The sequence below is a fragment of the Carassius auratus genome, chromosome 44 (genome assembly GCF_003368295.1).
Source record: "Carassius auratus strain Wakin chromosome 44, ASM336829v1, whole genome shotgun sequence".
NCBI lineage: Eukaryota > Metazoa > Chordata > Actinopteri > Cypriniformes > Cyprinidae > Carassius > Carassius auratus.
This window is the reverse complement of record NC_039286.1, coordinates 14158505-14179006: the sequence shown is the minus strand read 5'-3', so window position 1 is coordinate 14179006 and position 20502 is coordinate 14158505. Positions and strand designations below refer to the sequence as shown.

The 20502-nt window shown below is 34.9% G+C and overlaps 1 protein-coding gene across 2 annotated transcripts in view; it reads left to right on the top strand.

Annotated features, from left to right (window-relative positions):
• The first annotated feature begins 5062 nt into the window (after positions 1-5062).
• Positions 5063-20502, top strand: part of LOC113062612 (oxysterol-binding protein-related protein 10-like) — a 23355-nt gene continuing 7915 nt past the window's right edge. For both annotated transcript variants that reach the window (XM_026232587.1, XM_026232586.1), the window contains exons 1-6: positions 5063-5436; positions 11529-11704; positions 13682-13761; positions 15006-15074; positions 16783-16974; positions 18901-19096. In XM_026232587.1, the coding sequence (XP_026088372.1) occupies positions 5276-5436; positions 11529-11704; positions 13682-13761; positions 15006-15074; positions 16783-16974; positions 18901-19096 (874 nt within the window). In that variant the 5' untranslated portion in view covers positions 5063-5275. The remainder of the gene's footprint in view (positions 5437-11528; positions 11705-13681; positions 13762-15005; positions 15075-16782; positions 16975-18900; positions 19097-20502) is intronic.

Below are 20502 nucleotides of genomic sequence, written 5' to 3'. Positions count from 1 at the left end.
TGCCTTAAAGGAGAAATCAGAGAGCTGCATTAGTGTCCAGATGCCCGCATATACGTGCATTTGCATAAAATAAACATACGTAAACAAAGTGTTATATTCTTATGATAAAGCATAAAACTGCTTGTTATTTCTGTTCCTCATAATACAAGTAGTTTTTGTTTCCCTGGAAACCCTGAGGCAAATATTTAACATTATACATACAGTAATGCAGGAGAAGACAGGAGATTATTAGGATTGTGAGCAGATATTAGTGCTCTGATTGTGTGTGTTCAGACATCAGCATGCCATGGGACCACCAACAAAACAACAAAAAAATGGGAAGGATTTCCTGATGTCCAGGTCTTATGGGCTCTTTAGCCTCAAAACATCTGCTGCAGCTGTACAGTAAATCAAAACTCACTATGTTCTCCAGGACGAGACTCTTCATCTATGCACAGATTAGCTGAAATTGCAGCAGGCAATTGTTGCAACAAGCTTCTTTGGCATAAGACTGCTCTATTTAGAAAAATATATATAATAATATTGCGAAATATTGCAATAATAATAATAAAAATAATAATACAGGTTTGCTGTGCTTGTTTAAAGGGCTGCACAATTCGGCCAAAATATTGCAATTATTTATCATTATGGGTATTTAAAATAACAACAATAAAAATATACGGTAGTAGTAATAACAATATAGTAACTACAATAACAACAGAAATATAAATATTATTAATAATAATACCAATTATTAGTATTACTAAATTAAATTTACAGAGTAAAAACATAATAAAAACTATTACTGTTGTGATATTTCACTGTAAAATATAAAAAAGAGTTTTTAAGAAAAAAAACAATCAAAATAATAAATTTTACATTAAAACCTTAAAATTATAATACTACTATGACTGACTTTATTTCTTCATTTTCAAACATCAAACAATTAAAATTTTATTTTGACAGAAATCTGTGGGAAAGCATGTTAAAAATAAGTGTTTTCTATGGAATGTTATTCCACCATGAAATAAAGGAATAAAAAAAAAAGATTTCACAATTCCCGCTTTTCTTAAAATGTATATCCCATAGTTGAGAATTTTCTTCTGATCAAATCTTAGAAGTAAAATTGCTATTGCAAGAGAAAAAAGGCAGAATTGTGAGATAGAATGTTGGAAATAACTTTTTTCTTGGCAGAAATAATCTTCCATAGAAAACAGTATAATGAGCTGCTTGTGTGCAAATGAACATTGTGCCATGCTTCACTCGGAAACACAGTGCCTGTAAATCTAATTAAATTGCAGCCTTTACTATTTGATAGTTGCACTAAGCCCTATCATGATTTCGGTTTTATTTCAATAAATCATGCAGCACTGCTTCAAGCGTTTTGCAGTAATGCAGTTGATCAGAGCCTGACTTCAGTCAAAAACGCTGCTCTCTCTGCTCACATTTATCTGCAGTGTGTTTGCCGTGTCATGCTGTCAGAAGGAAATCGATCTCTGGCCTCTTGTAGTGAAACCTGATGTGGAGGGTTTGGTAAATACACAGCACAGATCCGTCAGCAGCTCCACTTCTCAGCATGACTCAGATTGAGTTAGTGACTCTCAAGATATACAGCTATGGATGGATTTATATCATACTAATGGATGCAAAGAAACAGCAAGAGGAGCAAGTGCTGTTTAAAACTGTTTCTATCTGCGGGACACCGGCAGGTAAAACTTTTTCTAAGTGAACAGGCCTTGAGCAAACAAACAGCTTTAAATAATTGTGGCTTAGTCATATCCATGTAGAAATGTTGCCATGTGTAAGCCATATAGCATTCCATCTCTTGCTCAGCAATGGATCCTCTGTAGTGAATGGGTGCCGTCAGAATGAGAGTCTAAACAGCTGATAAAAACATCCCAACATAATTCAGAATGTTCATTCAAAGTTCTTTAATAAGGTTGTCAAGATGTTTGCAAAAAACATTATTTGTGACCCTGGAGCACAAAACCAGTCTTATGTCTCTGGGGTATATTTGCAGCAATAGCCAAAAAAACAATAAACAATGAATAATTGAATGAAATGTTTGGTCAGTAGCCTAAACAAGGATTTGATTGTCCTGTAAGTGTAACAGCAGCAATGACATTTGTAATAACATGTACATAAATTGTTTATTTTGTATTTGCCTACGTTATGTATTTTAATAGTGTTATTATTAACCAATCATTATTGTCTCATTATTTTTTTATATAATGCATTTTAAGTCATTTTAAAGTCTATTGATGGCTTAGGTCTATTTTATAGCAACAACAACAACAAAAATATCACAGTATATTAATACTTTGTAAATTATTATTTGAAGTAATAAAACCATGGTTAATTTGCAGTTACCATGGCTACAAAAACAATGATTTGTGGTGTTATTGTTAAAACCATGGGTAATTTTCTTAAGGGAACCTGGAAAAAAAAAAAAAAAACTTTCACAGGAATGTGCCTGAAAGTGATAAATGGGCCTCATTTTTACCTAAATGATTTATACTTTATTTTAATATATATTAAAAATGTATAAGGTTTGCATTGTAGCTGACACCTAAATGAGCACATTACAATTGTTTTATTGCTCTTGAGCTTCAAATTTGAGTTTGAGCCCATGTGAAAGAGTAGCATAATTTACATATGATTTACAGATTATTTTAATAAATATCAAACATTTAATTCAATTGTGCTTTATAGCTGACACCTACAACAATTACAGTTGTTTTTATGACTATAAGTCATTCTCCTCAAATGCTACTGACGTTAGAAAAGTGTATACCAATATCGCATGTAACCTTAGAGACGGTCCATAATTTGAGACTCGTCTGTTTTTTTTTGTTTTTTTTACTTTTAGTTTTCTTTTCTCTTCACTGGATTGGATTCATCCATCAATTATGAACATTTAGCCGCAAACATGAGGTGCGAGCAGTCGCGAGCGCGGATGGGAGAATAGAGGAAGTTTTTTTTTTTTGGAGCAACTGGGATGGTGCCCGCTCTGGGAGTTGGTGCCCTAGGCAGATTGAGTCTGTTCAGGAGTTCGGAGCAGGATCGCGAATCACTTGAGGCAGTTTGGGGATCGAGAATCATTTGAATCAGTTCGGGAGTTCGTAGCGGGATCGCGAATCATTTGAGTCAGTTATGGGGATCGCGAATCATTTGAGTCCGTTATGGGGATCGCGAATCATTTGAGTCAGTTCAGAAGTTCGGAGCGGGATCGCGAATCATTTGAGTCAGTACGGGAGTTCGGAGCGGGTTCGCGAATCATTTGAGTCAGTTTGGGGATCGCGAATCATTTGAGTCAGTTTGGGGATCGCAAATCATTTGAATCAGTTCGGGAGTTCGGAGCGGCTTCGCGGATCATTTAAATCAGTTCGGGAGTTCAGAGCGGGATCGCGAATCATTTGAATCAGTTCGGCAGTTCGTACTGGGTTCGCGAATCATTTGAGTCAGTTCGGGAGTTCAAAGCGGGTTTGCGAATCATTTGAGTCAGTTTGCGGATCGCAAATCGGTTGAATCAGTTCGGGAGTTCGGAGCAGGATCGCGAATCATTTGAGTCAGTTTGAGAGTTCGGAGCGGGGTCGCGAATCATTTGAATCAGTTCGGGAGTTCGGAGCGGGATCACGAATCATGAAAGATTCGCGCTGTAAATTTTCAAATTGCTGCCAACTGGGGTGGCAGCAGGGGTGGCAATCCTAAAAGAAAGCCACCCCGGTAGATCTGCCCCTGCTTCATCTAAACAATTGTAATAATCATATATGTTGGTTTAGCTTGTCAGTGTGAATTAAATCCAAGTATGTATTTGTATTTTAACCGATTTAGGCATAAATGCACAGTTTGCATGACATACAAATGCTAGAAGAATATATGACAGAATATGTTAAATACAAGTTCACTTGCAACAAAGAAGTTGCTTTAAATTATGTCTGCCAAGAGAACTCTTTAAAAAAATGAACTCTGTAAATAAGCTCTGCCAATGTTTATCAATCTAGAAAATTGCATTTTATTATGCAGTTCATGGCCAAATTGAATAGGCTACAGAAACTGTTCAGAAAACAGTTCCAGCTGAACCAGCTGAAAACCAATGATGAGAAATTCTGGTACTTTATGGAAAAAAAGGGTTCTGTTCATACAGGCAAAATAACAAAAATGTGATGATGATCAGAACCATCTTCACTAGAATATTATAGTCCAAACCAGGCGCGTAGCCAGTAATAGGCCAGGGCGGCACTGGCCCGCCCACATTACTCACTGGCCCGCCCAGGCAAGTTTGATTAAAATAAATGTTTAGTTTAGTAAGCCTAATTGGTTGCTATGATTGCTAGGGCGACACGAAGACTCTCTGAGCGGTGAGCTCTGGTGGCCTTTAGCCAGTGTAATAACATCGCCATAATAATGGCTAAAAAAGTTTCTTTAATGTTTTATTTAAAAAGTGCCAGTGCTCTCTGCCGGTCAGCCTAATGCGTGTTCACCCGCCGATCTAACTGCAATAGATGAACCACCTTCACAACCCAATCTAAAGGTATTTCATTGTACTTTCAAGAATGGAAAATCCAGGAGCTTCTCATCAAAGTGGTATGGACAGTTTTCTTGGTTGGAGTACAGTGTAATTAAGGACGCAATTTTCTGTAGGGAGTGTGTTGTTATTTATTTCAAACCATGCTCTGCTGAGAGTTTTCATTATTTGAATTTATTTTACTTTTATCCTATATTTTCGGGTTAACTGTCTGCACTGCTGACTAATTTTAATAAAATGGACAGGTTATGCTGGTATTGAGCTCTGTTGGTTGACCATGATGATTAAACAGTGTTTTGTTATTGCCTTTGCCGAATATTTACAAATAAAGGTGTAACTGTTTTTGCAGTTTGTCTATTCTTTTTTCCACTCTATAAGGTTTTATTATTATTTAAGTCATATTTTTTTCTATGAAAAACTATTGGCCCACTCACTTTTTTAATGGCCCGCCCAAAATACAATTTCTGCCTACACCACTGGTCCAAACAGTTGATGCATCGAGAGCGAGAGAGAGAGAGAATGATTTGAGATTCAGTGAATCAGCGTTTGGTCGAGAGGCTGCACGTCACGCACGCACCCGAGATATAGACACGTCCACATGCGTTTGTAATATCCGGGTTTGAAGGAGGGAGTGTCTCAGATTCCCAACAGAAACACGCTGGAAAGATCAGCGAGAGAAACGTGCTCCTCAGAACATGGCATCGGTCAGAGGGAAGCGGAAGCGCAGCGCGATCAGCTCCTCCGTCAGGATTTAGATCGGGATCCGCGATGGAGAAGCCGCTCGTCCCCGCGGAGAGGAGGCTGCCGGCTCGGACGGGCTCGGGATCGGCCTCGCTCGGGCTCGGCGCGTCTCTGCAGCCCGGACGCGCGCGCAGGATCGAGGGAGTGCTCAGCAAATACACCAACCTCATCCAGGGCTGGCAGAACAGGTACCGACTCCGAACCGCATCCGGTCAAGTCCGTGATGAAGTTTACACTGAGCTTAACTCCTGGCCGCAGTATTACCACCACATACGTGTCATATTTCCTAATATGATTTGTTTTTTTTAGTTTAGTTTAGGTATTCATTTATGACAGGATTTATTAGCTACATGTTATATTCTCTCATACTGTATAGCTATACTGTTATGTGTACATTACAGATAAGTAATACTGTACGAATACACACACACAGACACACATGCTATATGAACACTCGCGCGCGCGCGCGCACACACGCACACACACACACACACACACACATTGTTTTATAATTGATATTTTGTTTTAGATCAATTATAGCCAGAAATAAGTTTCCTAATCTGGCTTTTGAACTCATGTTCATATTTTGTGGTGCATTCTTGCACAATGTGACTAAATGTCCTCATGTCCATCACTGAAATGTTGCATCTCAACAAAACCCATGATTCTCACCCATAATAATGCGACTGTTTGTTTTTGTGTTTTAGATTTAAAGTGAAGCATTCATATGCAAAAAAAGAAAAGAAAAAAAAAGTTTTTGTATTCGTTGAGTTAAACCTAAAGCTAAAGTCATCCTGAGATCTTGTGTTAGTCACTGAACAAACACTCGACATCAGTTCAGACTTGTTGCTTGTTTCACTTTTTTTTTCAGACTTGTTGATTCTGAGATGAACTGATATTCAGGAATAATTACACAAGAGATCAGGAAACAGTTTAATAAACACACACACACAGACACACACGTTATCTAGATGGGAATGTGATCTTTGTTCTTTAAACACACTCTGTCTTCAAGCTGTAAAACAGCGCAGGCGGAAATAAGTTTATTCACACACAAGGTCTATCTCAGGCTGCTTTCGTGATGAAGGATTGCGCAAATGTGTGTTTCAGGACATTCTGACCTGTGTGTGTGCATGGGACGAGCTTTGATACTCAGATCAGATTCACACACCTGCATGTCAGATTCACTGCTGATGGTGACGTGAGATTCTGTTGAGATCCAGACTCAATAGAGTCCACCTGTTATGATACTATGAGATTATACAATTATTTTGATCGTATGAACCTAGAGGAAAAATGATATTACTTAGATGTTACTCTCTCAAAGCTCAGGATCTCAGTTATGAATAATCATATTTGTAGGGGCCCCTAAACATCTATTTTATTAGATTGTTTTCCAAATTCTGTGTTTTCAGTTTTAATTTCTCTAGATTCTGTTTTAATGCTTTAATTCCTTTTTCATTCAATAAACAGCATACCTAATCACTTTAATTCTTAAAACCTATTTTAATTGATCTTTTAAAATGTAATCAAATGAAAATATAGTGATTTAATTTACAATAAAACATAGAACTTTTATTTCTAATTTTACAAATACAAAAGTGCTGAACAACAGAACTTTATTGTATAAATTTAAACTTGGGTGTTAAAATATCTGGAATATGGTATTCCTTAATAAATTGTTATAATATTAACGCCAACAGTAATAATAATAATAATAATATATTCATATTAATAATTATTTATGATTATTATAAATATATTATTATTATCTAAAATCAATGTTATTATTATTAATGTATTACTTCGAGGAGTACATTTTAATGTTAAATAGTAATATATTGCTATCAATTTCTTCAAGTTAATTAAACTTTTATTTTGGCGTACTCTCAATGATTTTTGAGTTTCAGTGAGTTTTTAATATGCAGATTTGTTTTGCTATCATTTCCCCCGAATGAAATGGTGAAATGTTTCTTCAGAGCTGAAATCCCACTTGTGATTTTTCAGTCCTGTGTGGAGATATTCTGACCACAGATCAGGAGGTGACAACATATGTTGACATTTGGGAGGTGACAATGTGATGTTTCTGAGTTTATCCTCACACACACACACACACACACACACGCATCAGCGCTCATTCTCTGTGTTCAGCAGGACTGTCAGGCTCTGAGCTGGTGGATGTGACTCAAGCAGCTCTTCTCCCTGTTGTTGTCAGGATAGTGAAAAATGTAAATATAGTATGAATATGTCAGAGATGTGTAATTCATCCAGTGTTTTCTGTCCTTGATCTCGGTGGCTGTTTAAAACATTTAATTCAGTCTTTCAGATCATAAATTCCCCATCTGGAGTGAAACATCTCTTACATGCAGTGTTATTTTAGCTCCATTGAGATACTATTATAGTTTTTATAATTGTTTAATTAGTATTAATTTTTATATTTCTCACTTTAATTTGTAAGTTTTTTTTTTTTGTACTTAAAGTAACATGTCTATATAGTTTTTATACATTTTTAATTTATTTTCAGTTTAACTTTTTTAAGTAAGTTAAACCAAATTCAAAAACAAAATGTTGCCTTTACAAATAGCTGGAATAAAAAAAAGTTAGATTTTTCTTTTCAGTTAATGTTTATTTCATTCAAAGTAATGTTTTTATTTTTTAACTATAATAACATTATTAATTTATGAATATATATATATATATATATATATATATATATATATATATATATATATATATATATATATATATATATATATATATATATATTCATAAATTAATAAAGAAAATCAATATTTTTTAAGACTGCATAAAGTTAATTTCCACATGTGCTGTATATATTATAATATAATATTCTATAATGTTTTTATTTTATTTATTAAACTATTTATTACAGGTGCTACTGTATGTACAGCAACATCTATTATTATGCATACACAAATATTTTAAAATATGTTCAGGTAGTTTATTTCTTTTGCATCACAGTAATGATACTTTGGGATTTAAATCTGTTTAACTCTCATGAATATAATGTGATAATGTAAGTCCAACAATCACAACAGTTTAAAAACATTTAGTTTTATTTCAAATAGAATATTTTTTGGGCTATTGGAATTAAATCTGACCGGCACATGTCCTCGAGTGGTTTCGTTGTTGTTGGTTTACTGAGATGCAAGTGTGTTTCTTAGGAATGAACCAGAGTGGATTCAACGAAAGAACAGAGAACATCACTGATAGCACAAAACATTTCTTCCTGATCAGTCACACGATGCACCATAAATATATGCAGCTCACACACTTATAAAAGGCATATATGCTTTATGGAAATTACTAGATTTAATATTATATAATTTGATGTGAATGAAAATTGTCGAAAAATGTCTTATGTTTCATTAATTTTATATTGCAGTACAGTATACAGTATTGTTTTTGTAACTCTTCAACCAGGTTTAATAGGTGAACTGGAAAAAAAAAAACAGGCTGAGGAATAGAAATGTAACTCTGGAATTATGACCTTTGTCAGATTACCAGCACACGACACAGATCTCAGTGAACAGATGTTTCAAGCATATAAAATATGAATATATAAATCTATATTTAAAGGGCCAGAGTTTGTTGGAGAGTGAAACAGAAACAGAAGTGCATCTGTAGTTTTCTTTCTGTGTTATTTGAGCTGATTGAGGAACGGTGAAACTCAACAAATCCTGACGTGTTTGTGTCACAGTGCTTCTTCTGCAGAACTGACTCACTTCACTGTTGGCAGAAAAGTGTTTCCTGCACAATTCTAAACAACAGAATGTTTTTTTTTCCTTCTATGTTTTAATTTAAAGAGTTGAAATATTACATACCACAACAGTGCCCTTGACTTAAAGTAGACGAGTCAGTAAATGTCAATGCATGCTTTCCACTTTTTCATTAGATTGATTTAAACCCATAAATCATCTGTTTGTGAGTCTTTCTGTTCACAAGATTCATTTGTTAGTGCATTGCACTGTTTTTTACCCTGTTAGTTTGCTTCGACGAGGGTGAATCCTGCTCTATTCTAAAATCAGCTCTTCGTGAACATGGTTGCATGGTCTTGAAAGGGTCTGATTTGGGGTCAGAGCACATTTTCAAGCGTCTGATGCCTGAAGGCTGGAGTCTATGAGATAAAGAGCAGAAACCTCAGAAAGAATGAACTCAAATGTTTGCAGTAATTTCTTAGTCTGTATAATGAAGTGTAATTCTTTTCTGTGCCTTCATTAAAAAATAAAATAAAACTAACATCATGTTCCAGTGTCATATATGCATTAATAACTACAGAATATACAAATTACTTCAGTTTCATTTCAAATATAACAAATGTGTTACACATAAACAGTATATTTTCAGTTTATTGCAAATGTTTCAGAATATACAGAGAACAAATTAATTGAGAAGAAATAGTGGCACTCACATTGACTCAGAAAATCTCATTTAATGTTTATTTGTTATTTTCTTTATGCAGAAAACTAATGTGAAATGAATGTGTCTCTTGTACGACAAAACTGGAGCAGCAGGTAGTGCAAGTTTTTTGTAGTTTATTATTTTGTAGATTATTTCGCATTTTGCAAAGTGCAGTTTGTTTTGTTTTTAGTATTATTTTATTTCCATACCTTCATGATTGTTTTAAAGCAATCAGTTCTCCAAATCATTTTATTGAGGAAGCACATGTGGACTATGTGTAAGCACATTAGAGTTTGGTTAATATACAATAGAAACACATTCATAATGCATGTGTAAAAACCAGCCTGGCACAGATCCATGATTCACTTTTATTAATCATGTCAAAACAATTGTCAAGAGTGTGTGTGTGGTTTAGTGGTCATTGAAGCTCTCGCTGTGAGTGAAGCGTGTTTCTGGTCATGTGATCAGACAGAGAGTCAGCGATCCGCTTCAGATTAGAAACTCAGACACACTTATCCATTAAATATGTGCTAATTGTGCATGCTAAAACAAAATATCTACTTTTATTATTTTTAATTTTAACAATGTCTGGAACTGCCTTACTATAGATTACTGACACGGTTTCATATTATAATTATTTCATTTTAAAGATTACATGGGTTGAGAAAAAAATTTATTTTAAATGTTCAAAGTTTGTATATTGATATGCAATTGGAACACTTATTAAAAATCTGCAGATTTTTTTCATGCATTCTAAAACCAAAATGACTAGTCTTTGGTAATATTGCACTTTAATTGTATTTTAATTCAACCGCACATGAGATTGAAGTTTTGTACAGAAAACTATTGTTTCTCTTTTTTCTTCCTTTTTTAAAATTTTTCCCCCCAAAATGCAATGTTATCCATTAATATTACAATTTTAGACACCTACCTACTCAATAAATATATGCTTATTTTGTTAATATTGCACTCTATTTTAATTGTAATCGTATGGGAGGAATTGAAAATCTCTTAAAGAACAGATTGCTAATATGGTTTTAATTGTTTATAAAATTTATAGGGTACTATGGGTATATAAGATCTATAATAACTATTATACAATACTATAATACTATTTTATTTCTTTCTCTTTTTTTCATTTATTTATTTTTCTTTATTAGGTTTTGGAAATAATGCAATTTAATTTTATGTTTATTTTTAACAGCATGTGAACAAATTTAAGATTTTAGAACAGATTGTTGATATGGTTTATATACCCCTATTTTTATAAAATCAAAAAGTGTAGCTAGTTCAAATGCAACTACTTTAAAGGATGAAAAACGAACTGTTTTCCAGGTTTGGTTGGTTTTGTCTGTCTGTAAGAAGCTGCTGGAGCTGTGAATCGGTTCTTCAGATGCAGTTGTGTGCTTTACCGTGCTGCACTTTCTCATACGGTTTAATCACAGAGAGCTGAGCTGTGACTTCCACTCTCATTTACACTCTCTAATTGTCAGAGCTGTAGCCTCTGGCCAGAAGGATTGTGGGATTGAATGAGTGTCACTGTGTCCAAACCATCATTTGAGCTCAGCAGATACATGCAATTGAAACTCTTTCTGTCTGCTTCTCTGTCATCGTTCCTTTGTTAATCTTGGACTAATGATGTCATTATTAATTTGCATGTTTTGTCCAAGTATTTAAAGTCAAATATCCATATGTTTATTTAGAAAAAAATAATCATACAATGTCAAACAATCGGAGAAATGCAACAAAAATAGAAACAGGGCATCTGTGAACTAAAGACTGAGTCACTCTAATGCGCTCACTTCTCTCAAGTCGATGGATCACTGCATGATGCATGTATTGTGATCTGTCTGTGCAGGTATTTCGTGTTGGACCCTAATGTGGGTCAGCTGCAGTATTTTGTGAGCGAGCATGGACGGAGTCAGAAGCCCCGCGGATCCCTGCCTCTGATTGGTGCGTCTGTGATGTCGAGCGATGAGGCGCCTCACATGTTCATCGTCAGCTCAGCCAATGGGGAGCTCTTCAAACTCAGAGGTATTTTTACACTCGCAAGCACGAAAGTCATGTTTCATGCAGGAGTTTGTGCATTTATTCAGTATTTGCTCTCTGTAGTGCTGAGGATTCTTCAGTCTGTCTCTGAGAAAAACTGTGAAATAAACAGATGATTCACTTCCATTATGATGTCAGTTCTAGACACAAAAAGATGTTATTTTAAATGCCTTTATTCAATAATGTTGCATTAAATTGATCAAAAGTGACGTCAAACACATTTCTAATGTTACAAAAGATTTATGGCACATAAAATTGGAAACACATCAGGAGTTTCGAGGTCGTCATTGGATTGGTTGAATTATACAGGGTTTCGTGAGACGCGCGTGTTGTGTTTTTAAATGTTCCACGTGGAAACAAAGATGCCATGAAGCCAAAGCCACTCATGTTAGAAAAATGTTTTCAACTGTGATAATGAGCTCTTATCAGGATCAACTGAACACTTGATTTTTAGAAAAAAAGGAAAGTTTAAAGTTTGCGACATAGAATCTTTCAAATACGTCCATCTGTTATTATGGGGACATTTCCACGCCCCTAAACATGATGCGGTACAAAACAAAACGTGATTGGTTGCTTTATCTGTCAGTCATATGGCCTTTTGGGGCGGTCCTTGCCATTCAAAGTGGCCAAGGTTAGTCTAAAGGTCTGGTTACACGAGACTATTGTTAATGTGTGTTATTCAAGTCATCTCCAGGTAATAAAAGTAATAAAAAAGTATATGAATAATGCAGTGCTAATTGACATATATTGACAAACTATAACATATTTATTTCTGGCTGATAAAAATGGAAAGTGTTTGTAGTATATAAACCAATCATAAAATTGTCATTAAGAAAATAAAGGAGGGGAAAAATCATACAAATTACTGTCCAGCAGTGTTTTTGATTTCTTAGCCAATTAAAAGAGGTCAGGAGAAAAAAAAGTCAAATAGATAAAAAAGAAAAAAAGATGGCTACACCTCTGTTTTTGAAGGATCATGTTAGACTGAAGACTGGAGTAATGATTTGATCACAGCAATGAAGTCTATTTTAAAATATATTACTATATAAAACAGTTATTTTAAATTCTAATACTATTTCACAATATTGCTGTTCAGAATGTGCTACATGGGTATTTACCATTTAAAAATCAGGCCATTTCATCTTAAATCCAGCATGAAATACACGCTTACCATCTAAAACAAAATATTTTTATTTGATATTGATTTTATATTTATTATTAAAATATAATCATTATTTAAGCTATTTTATTTTATATTTATTTATTTAGAAAAAAAAATTATTTACATGTATTTACTTAGATTGATTACATTTTATATTGATTTTATTTTATATATGACATATGTTATGTATTTTTATTAATTTATTTTTGGCACATTTAGATTTAGTTAAGAAAGACTGGGTAAAAAGATCAGAAGCAGCCAATATTTTAAAAGGGATCCAAGCCTAACTGTATTGTATGGATAGGATTTTAATGAAAAAAAGTTTGCAAGATATTAAATCTTTTCGCACCTTTCACACTGTTATTCTCGGACGTATGTGCATGTGTGTGTGTATTATATATAGTCTGACTTCCTGTTGAATGTGGAAGTGATGCGCTGTTGACATGCTCAGGGTCGTTATTGTGAAAGATCAAAAGGATGTTTCATCTACTGTGACAGTGTTTTATTTTAGTATTAGTGAGATACAGTTATACTGTAGTTATTGTTAAGAATTTGAATTTAAATATTTTTGTTGTTGTTTTTGCCATTTTTATTATTATTATTTTTTAAATGTGTATATTTATTCATTTTATTTCAGTTTTAGTTATTTAAGTATATCAGGTTAAACTTAATAAATGAAAATGTTGCATTGGGAACTATCTGAACTATAACTATAATAACCCTGGTAACTAATACATGAATATTTTGCATATTTCCTCTCCGTCTCTCTCATGACTCCTCCTGTAATTCCTCTGTCCCAGCGGTGGACGCCACAGAACAGCAGCTTTGGATGACACAGCTACAGGCCTGTACCAGACGCCACTCTGACAGTAGTGCCAAGGTGTGTGTGAACACACACACTCACACACATACACACAGAGGTTTCCAACCTCATTGGCTGGCTCTCACCTATTACCATCACTGCAGAGCTGTTGAGAAACAGAGTTGTGACACTCCCATAGACTTCCACAGGAGCTGAGGAATGCAGGAGTAAAGCGTGTCCTGGAGCAGCAATAGTTCAAACACTGAAGCCCATTCATTTCACTCGTCAAAACCTGAAGAAATTACATATGAAAGCAATGCATATTCTTCACTGTGTAAATTAAATGTGTTTTTTCTTATAAAACTTACAGAAGTGATTTAGTCAAACGTAGTGAGAAATCTTTTCGGTTTTGTAGTTTGATTAACATAAAATGGTTATTTCAGCCAAAAAAAGAAAATGAAGTCATAAATTACTTTACCCTGAAGTCATCCTATATATGACTTTCTTCTTTCATACGAGTTATTAAAAAAAAAAGTATTTGATCTTTCAAGCTGTTTGATGCCATTCACTGGGTCTTGCACTCCATCGGTTCATGAGAAGTTTAATAAAAAGCTTATCTATTCATTGATGATTAAATTTTGAATGTGGATATTTTTCTTACAAAAACACATCGATTTGCTACAAAAAGGCCTTTCTTCGCTCCCGGAGCTGTGTGAAACACTTTTTGTTAAGCTTCTCATGAACCGATGGAGTGCAACACCCACTAATACCATCAAATACTTTTTTTTTTTTTTTTAATAACTCGTATGAAAGTCATATATGCCTAGGATGACTTCAAGGTGAGTAATTTATGGGCTAATTTTAATTTTAGGATGACCTAACCCTTGAATGGCAGACAGCAGGAATATTAGACTGCTGTCACTTTAAGAGCTGCTACACACGTTTTCTTTCTCAGCTGTTTGCTTTCACTTAAGACCTGAATTACTGTGTTCATGGGGATACCTGCAAAGACTGGCATTTTGACACATACAAGTGTGTATTTAACCATTCAAGAGCTATAAATCAGCAGAAATAACTGATCAATACTCCTGCGCTCTATGCCACAAAGTCTTGAAATTGTCTTCCTCTCAAACAGCGCGAACATATAACGAAATGAGTTCTTTTCTCCTGCTGACTGAGTCTAAACTGCTTAAAAATCATGTAGACAATTTTTTTTAAGTGAATTAAAATAAGATCTTGTTTTGATTTGAAATCGATCCAAGTCATCTTGAGGGCCTTTTGGAGGTTTGCTAATGCATAATCTGATCTGTTGTCATTGACAGATGAGGAAGCTGAAGGATTGGGATGAGCCTCTGTGTGTGGAACAAACTCAGAACACCCCGGATGCACAGGTAACACACACACACACTCTTTCTCTTGTCTTATGTGTGTTTGTTATATGATCTGTCTCATAATGTCCTGATGTGTGTGTGATTGATTGTTGGTCTGTGTCTGTCTCTGCTCTGTTAATGCTGTGCTGTAGATCACATGATCACAGAGCTTCATTCAGTGGAGAACAGATGCTTCATTGAATCACTAAGCCTTTCTTTCTCTTTCACATTCCTCTGTAAATGATATCCAGGCGGATCTAGAGTCACTGCTGAGAGCATTAGCACACACATACTACTGTTGTTTTTCATCTGACAAGGTTGTTTCTGAATCTTGAAATAACCATATTCTCCCACTTCAACATCCTTGAAAGTCTTTGAAACATGATAAATGTACTTGAGAAACAGCACTGCATGAGAAATGACGATGTGTTTTAATAGACTGTATCTTAAATATGAGTGTTTTTTCTTCCTGCACAGTTTGTTACTTATTTCAAGGATTTTGAGATGTTAACTAGAAAATAACTAAGACAAAAATACACAATAAGAAGATATGTTTTAAATTGTTGTTGTTTAGAAAGACTGACTCAAAGTCTAAAGCATTGAAATAAGATCGGAAGAACCTCTTATTAAAGATGAGAGATTGATTTGATGTGTTGTTTATTTATTAATTTATTATTTATAAATAAAATAGATTAATATATTTAATTTACTTTACTTATGGCACTTCATTTAAAGGCTCATAAAATGTTATTTTCAAGGCTGTTAATCGTTTAAATATTTAACCGTGATTAATTGCATCATTTTCTTCTTCTAATTAACAGATTGAAGTCAGAGTTGACTCATGTGTGATTGTGAAGAATATCCTCAAATGGCATCAAAACACACAGGAATAGACAGATAAATTAATATAATCTTACTTTAAAGATGCTCGTCTTTTCTTCATATTTCTATGAATCTCTCGTGGGTTTTATTTCACTTCACTTAATCAGTACCACACAAACACGCCAAATGACTTTTGCTAAACGTCACATCTAGGTTTGATTTATAAGTTACCCATAAAAAGAGTGTTTTAATCAGCTGAAAATATTCAGATCAAACTTTAGCAATCATTAGTCATAACAATTATTAAGTTATTACGCTTGCATGCATAAGCAGCATTAAAACAGTTTCATACAGTGTTCATTTAGTATCATGGAGATTTTAAACTACTGGAAATTTACTAATATTTTTTTTTTCTGTTTTCATTTTATTTCATTTAAAGTGTTAGTAAATTTGTGTGTTTTTCTAAATTATTCTTTTTTTTTCAACTTTATTTTTAGTCATTTGAAAATGAGAAATGTTGCTGAAAAATGGATTTTAAAATAAAAATGCATTTATTTTATTTTTTTATTTAATCAGCATTTATAGTTAGTCATAATTGGTTGCATGTGTTTATGCATTAACATTAAATAAACTGACCACACAAGGATGTTTAAAGTTGGTTTCAGTATGTTTATATAACATATATAACATATAAGGCTTTTTTATCTCTAAAGATATAATTCTGTCTGTAAAGTTCTGATGCTTCGGTGTATTTAGCACATGAAGTCTGGCGATAGTGAAATCTGTCCTGGTTGTGACGTGTGTTTCACTGTATGGAGTGTGACTGTGGTGTGAATGCATCTGTTATTCTGTATTATGCGTCTGTGAATGGGAAAAGGTTTTTACTGTTTCTCTGTGTGTGTCTCAGGGTTCATCCGGCCGGATGCGAAGTGTCTCTCTACTTCCTCACCTTCCTCCGTCTTCCTCTCCTGTATCTCAAAGACATGTGTCTCTCCACGGGCCTCCGTGCAACATCGTTACCATCACGCACCATAAGTCACCTGCAGCTGCCGGCTGTGCCAAAAAACATTACCCAGAGCGCCTTCTGGAGGTCAAAGAGGTCAGACACACACCTCAAACACTGGACTGACATTTATAGACCATCATGATGCTTCTCACTTAAGCTCCCGTCTGATCTAGTTCAGGATTAAAGAATACGCAGAACATATTTAGGCCTAAATCTAAGATTTATGTATTTAAATTGCAAATAGAGTCTCCATCCATTAAGATTATAAACATAAACTAATAAACTTAATCTGATGCATATTTGTCAGTCCTACAGTTTCTAATTTGTTTCAGTCTGATTCTAACCAACGGAAATAAATTCATTTTGAAAATAGGATTATTTAAATCAAATCAAATAGGTAATAATAAACAATGACATGTTTTTTTCTTTTTTTCTAATTGCAGAAATCTGACCCGTTTTACTTATGTATGATTGAAAAAGCCTCTTCTTTCCCATCATTCATAACTCAGATATGTATAATTAATCAAACAGTGCTAGATCAAGCTTTAATCTGTGCAAAGCAAACTATCACCGGAGAGATGCTTTATATAAATCATGAAATAATACTAACAGAAAGCGACACTGCACTGTTTAATACTGTAAATCTGCTTGATTTAAAGTAATCTATTGTGTAAAGCACTATATATGTAGACATGACGAATTGCCGAGCTGGTGCAAATATCCACATTTCTATGATCAGATGCTTTCTTAACTGCTGTTTTCTCACTGCTGTAAGTTTATTTTGTTATTGAGAGGAAAGCATGCAGCTCATATTTCCATATTCTGGATGTTAGCTAACGGTAAAGCGCTGCTTGCTGTATACTGTATACTGTATACTGTATCAAACTTATTTTTACCTCTTAACGCAAAGAATGGAAACAAGCTTTACTTTGAGTATATCGGAGCCAACATGCACAGCAGAAATTTATTTGTAGTTATTTTTTTTTACTTCCCCACCCGTGTCTTCTTCTAATTGGATTGCATTCAGGTGAGCTGAATTACAGTTTTGTGCTACAGCGCCACTCAGGTCAAACCGTGTTATTGCAGGTCCTCACATTAGGTCATTTGAGATCAAACATCTACTCGATAGCAAATATTTACTGATAGTTTTTATTGTCTGCATTGTCGATAATGTTGACTAATTGGTTCAGCCCTCAATTCAATATAGTGGAAATTACTTTGGATAAAATCATCCGCCTAATTGATAAATGCAAATAACACACATATTGTGCACTGCATGTTTCTCCTCATATAAACTGTGTCAGTTTGAGCTGTGCTAGGTTTTATTTCAGTGACAGAACATAATTTATAGAATAAAATAAGCCCTGCATCAGCTGAAACATTATTACCTCATCTATCACAGCTCATGTTATCATCTACATCAACTACAGCTGAACCTTTAGCGCCTCGATTACATCATATTATTACAGTTTAAATGAATTTTTGTTTTTCCTGTTTCAGTTTATTGGAAAATGTAACTTAGTCCTGTGACGCAAAGCTGTATTTTCAGCATCATTACTCCAGTCTTCAGTTTCACATGATCCTTCAGAAATCATTATGATTATTGCTACTCAAGCAACATTTCTGATTATAAGCATTGTTGAAAACAGCTGTGCTGATTCATATTTTTGTGGAGACCATGCTACATTAAAATTTTAAGGGGTCTTTGATGAATAGGAAGCTCAAAAGAACAGCATTTATTTGAAATCTCTTTTGTAACATCATAAAACCCACTTCCTTTCTATGCATCCTTCATTAATAAATTAATTATTTTCTTTATATATATATATATATATATATATATATATATATATATATATATAAAAGAAGTCTAGCATCAGAATCAGTGTATTATAGTAAAAACAGACTTGAGTTTTTTGATGAAATCCTGGTTTAATCCCAAAGGTTGTGTTCTAGTTAGTCGTGAAACTGAATGGCGCCCCCTGCTGGTTCAGTAAAGCCCCTTCCTCATTTTTTCAGGTTATGAACCAGGTGGAGGGGCAGCAGAAGAGTCTGATCCAGTCCATCGAGTCTCTGCCGATGCACGGATCCCTGTCCTGTCTGGATCAGGACCTGCTGCTGCTGAAAGCCACCTCTGCTGCCACCCTGAGCTGCCTCGGCGAGTGCCTGACTATATTACAGCAGAGCGCCGGACACAACCATGGGCCGCCCTCTGGTGAGTCCAATACGGACACCCTACAGACGCCCGTGGCTCCTCCAGACCCAGAGCCGGCCAAAGATCAGGGCGAGGTCGACTGCGGCCCCTGTCCGTATGTAACGGACCCCATGCAGCTAAACGTTTGAAATAAATGTTGTTGAAGGGCTGTTCATTGCTCATGCTGCACGCTCAGTGTTTGTGTGAGTTCATCTGTATTTTGGTTCTTGATTTGAATTGTTTGTTCATTCAGTTCTGTGCCTGATTATATCATTTGTATTCGTGCTTGAGTGTGTAACAGGGTGACAGGATGACACTGTCCCTTAATGCATGATTCATGTGAGTGTTTAGAATCTGATTCCTGTTGCTTTTCAATGCTGGATGAACCACATGCCAAAGAAACACACACACACACACACACACACACAGAGGTGCCTGATAACTGAGAACGACCCGGTGGATCCAATAAAACATCAGATCGACACTGACATGGACTCAGGTGCTTCCCTCTGGGCATCAAAATCTATCGCTGTGATTTTAGATTTGAATTTGTTTTATGTTTTGCATTTTTATTCATTTTTTTTTACATTGATTCACTCGTGATGCCGAAAACAACTAAAAGAACAAAACGGGAACTCGTTAAAATCAGTGGACACCTTTGAATCCTTTCTTTCTCCGAGGAGAAACACTTGAGAGCTGAATGACTCTGTATCTGATCTGAGTATTGTATTTTCGTTTTGTATTTTAATTTTCGAATGTTAATCTTCAGATCTCAGGTTCTGTTCCTTGTGTTTGAAGAGAACAAAGTGCATTTTGTTTCAGCGTAATGCTGTTTTTCTTCAGTTTTGTAAAACATATTTTTGAAGATATGAGAGGGAAAATGCTTGTTCCTCTCTCGCCCTGAATGCTTCAGATGAGTTCAGACTGAGGTGGATATGAACCCATATTGGTGTAATGAATGGACAGAATCCAAACTGATCGCTTCGAATGTTTCTGATGTTACAGAAATTAATTAAAAGAATGAGTTCAGATGACACCACTGATCTCTGACAGGTCTGTTTTGGATTAGTTGTATACATTGAGGGGGCGGGGCCTGCAGTTGAAAACAGGAGGGAAACACCTATCAGGTAAATACATCTTGTGTGTCTTGTTTGCATGATCCGTTTGCTTTTCATCACAATAATGATCAGCCGGAACATTTCACAGGTTCTGCTCTGTGCACAGATGTTTCTCAGCATGGTCTGTGTGAGGAGCTTTCTTTCCATCTTATTCCGAAATGAATGAATTAACCTGAAGTGATGCTTGTTGCTGTCAGATGTAGTGTTTTTATGGAGAATCACAGTCTTTTCATTTTCTGCCTTCATTTTAATTAAGCTATTTAATTATAGCTTCTATAAGTGTTTAAACGTTTGGTAAACAGTTTTTTT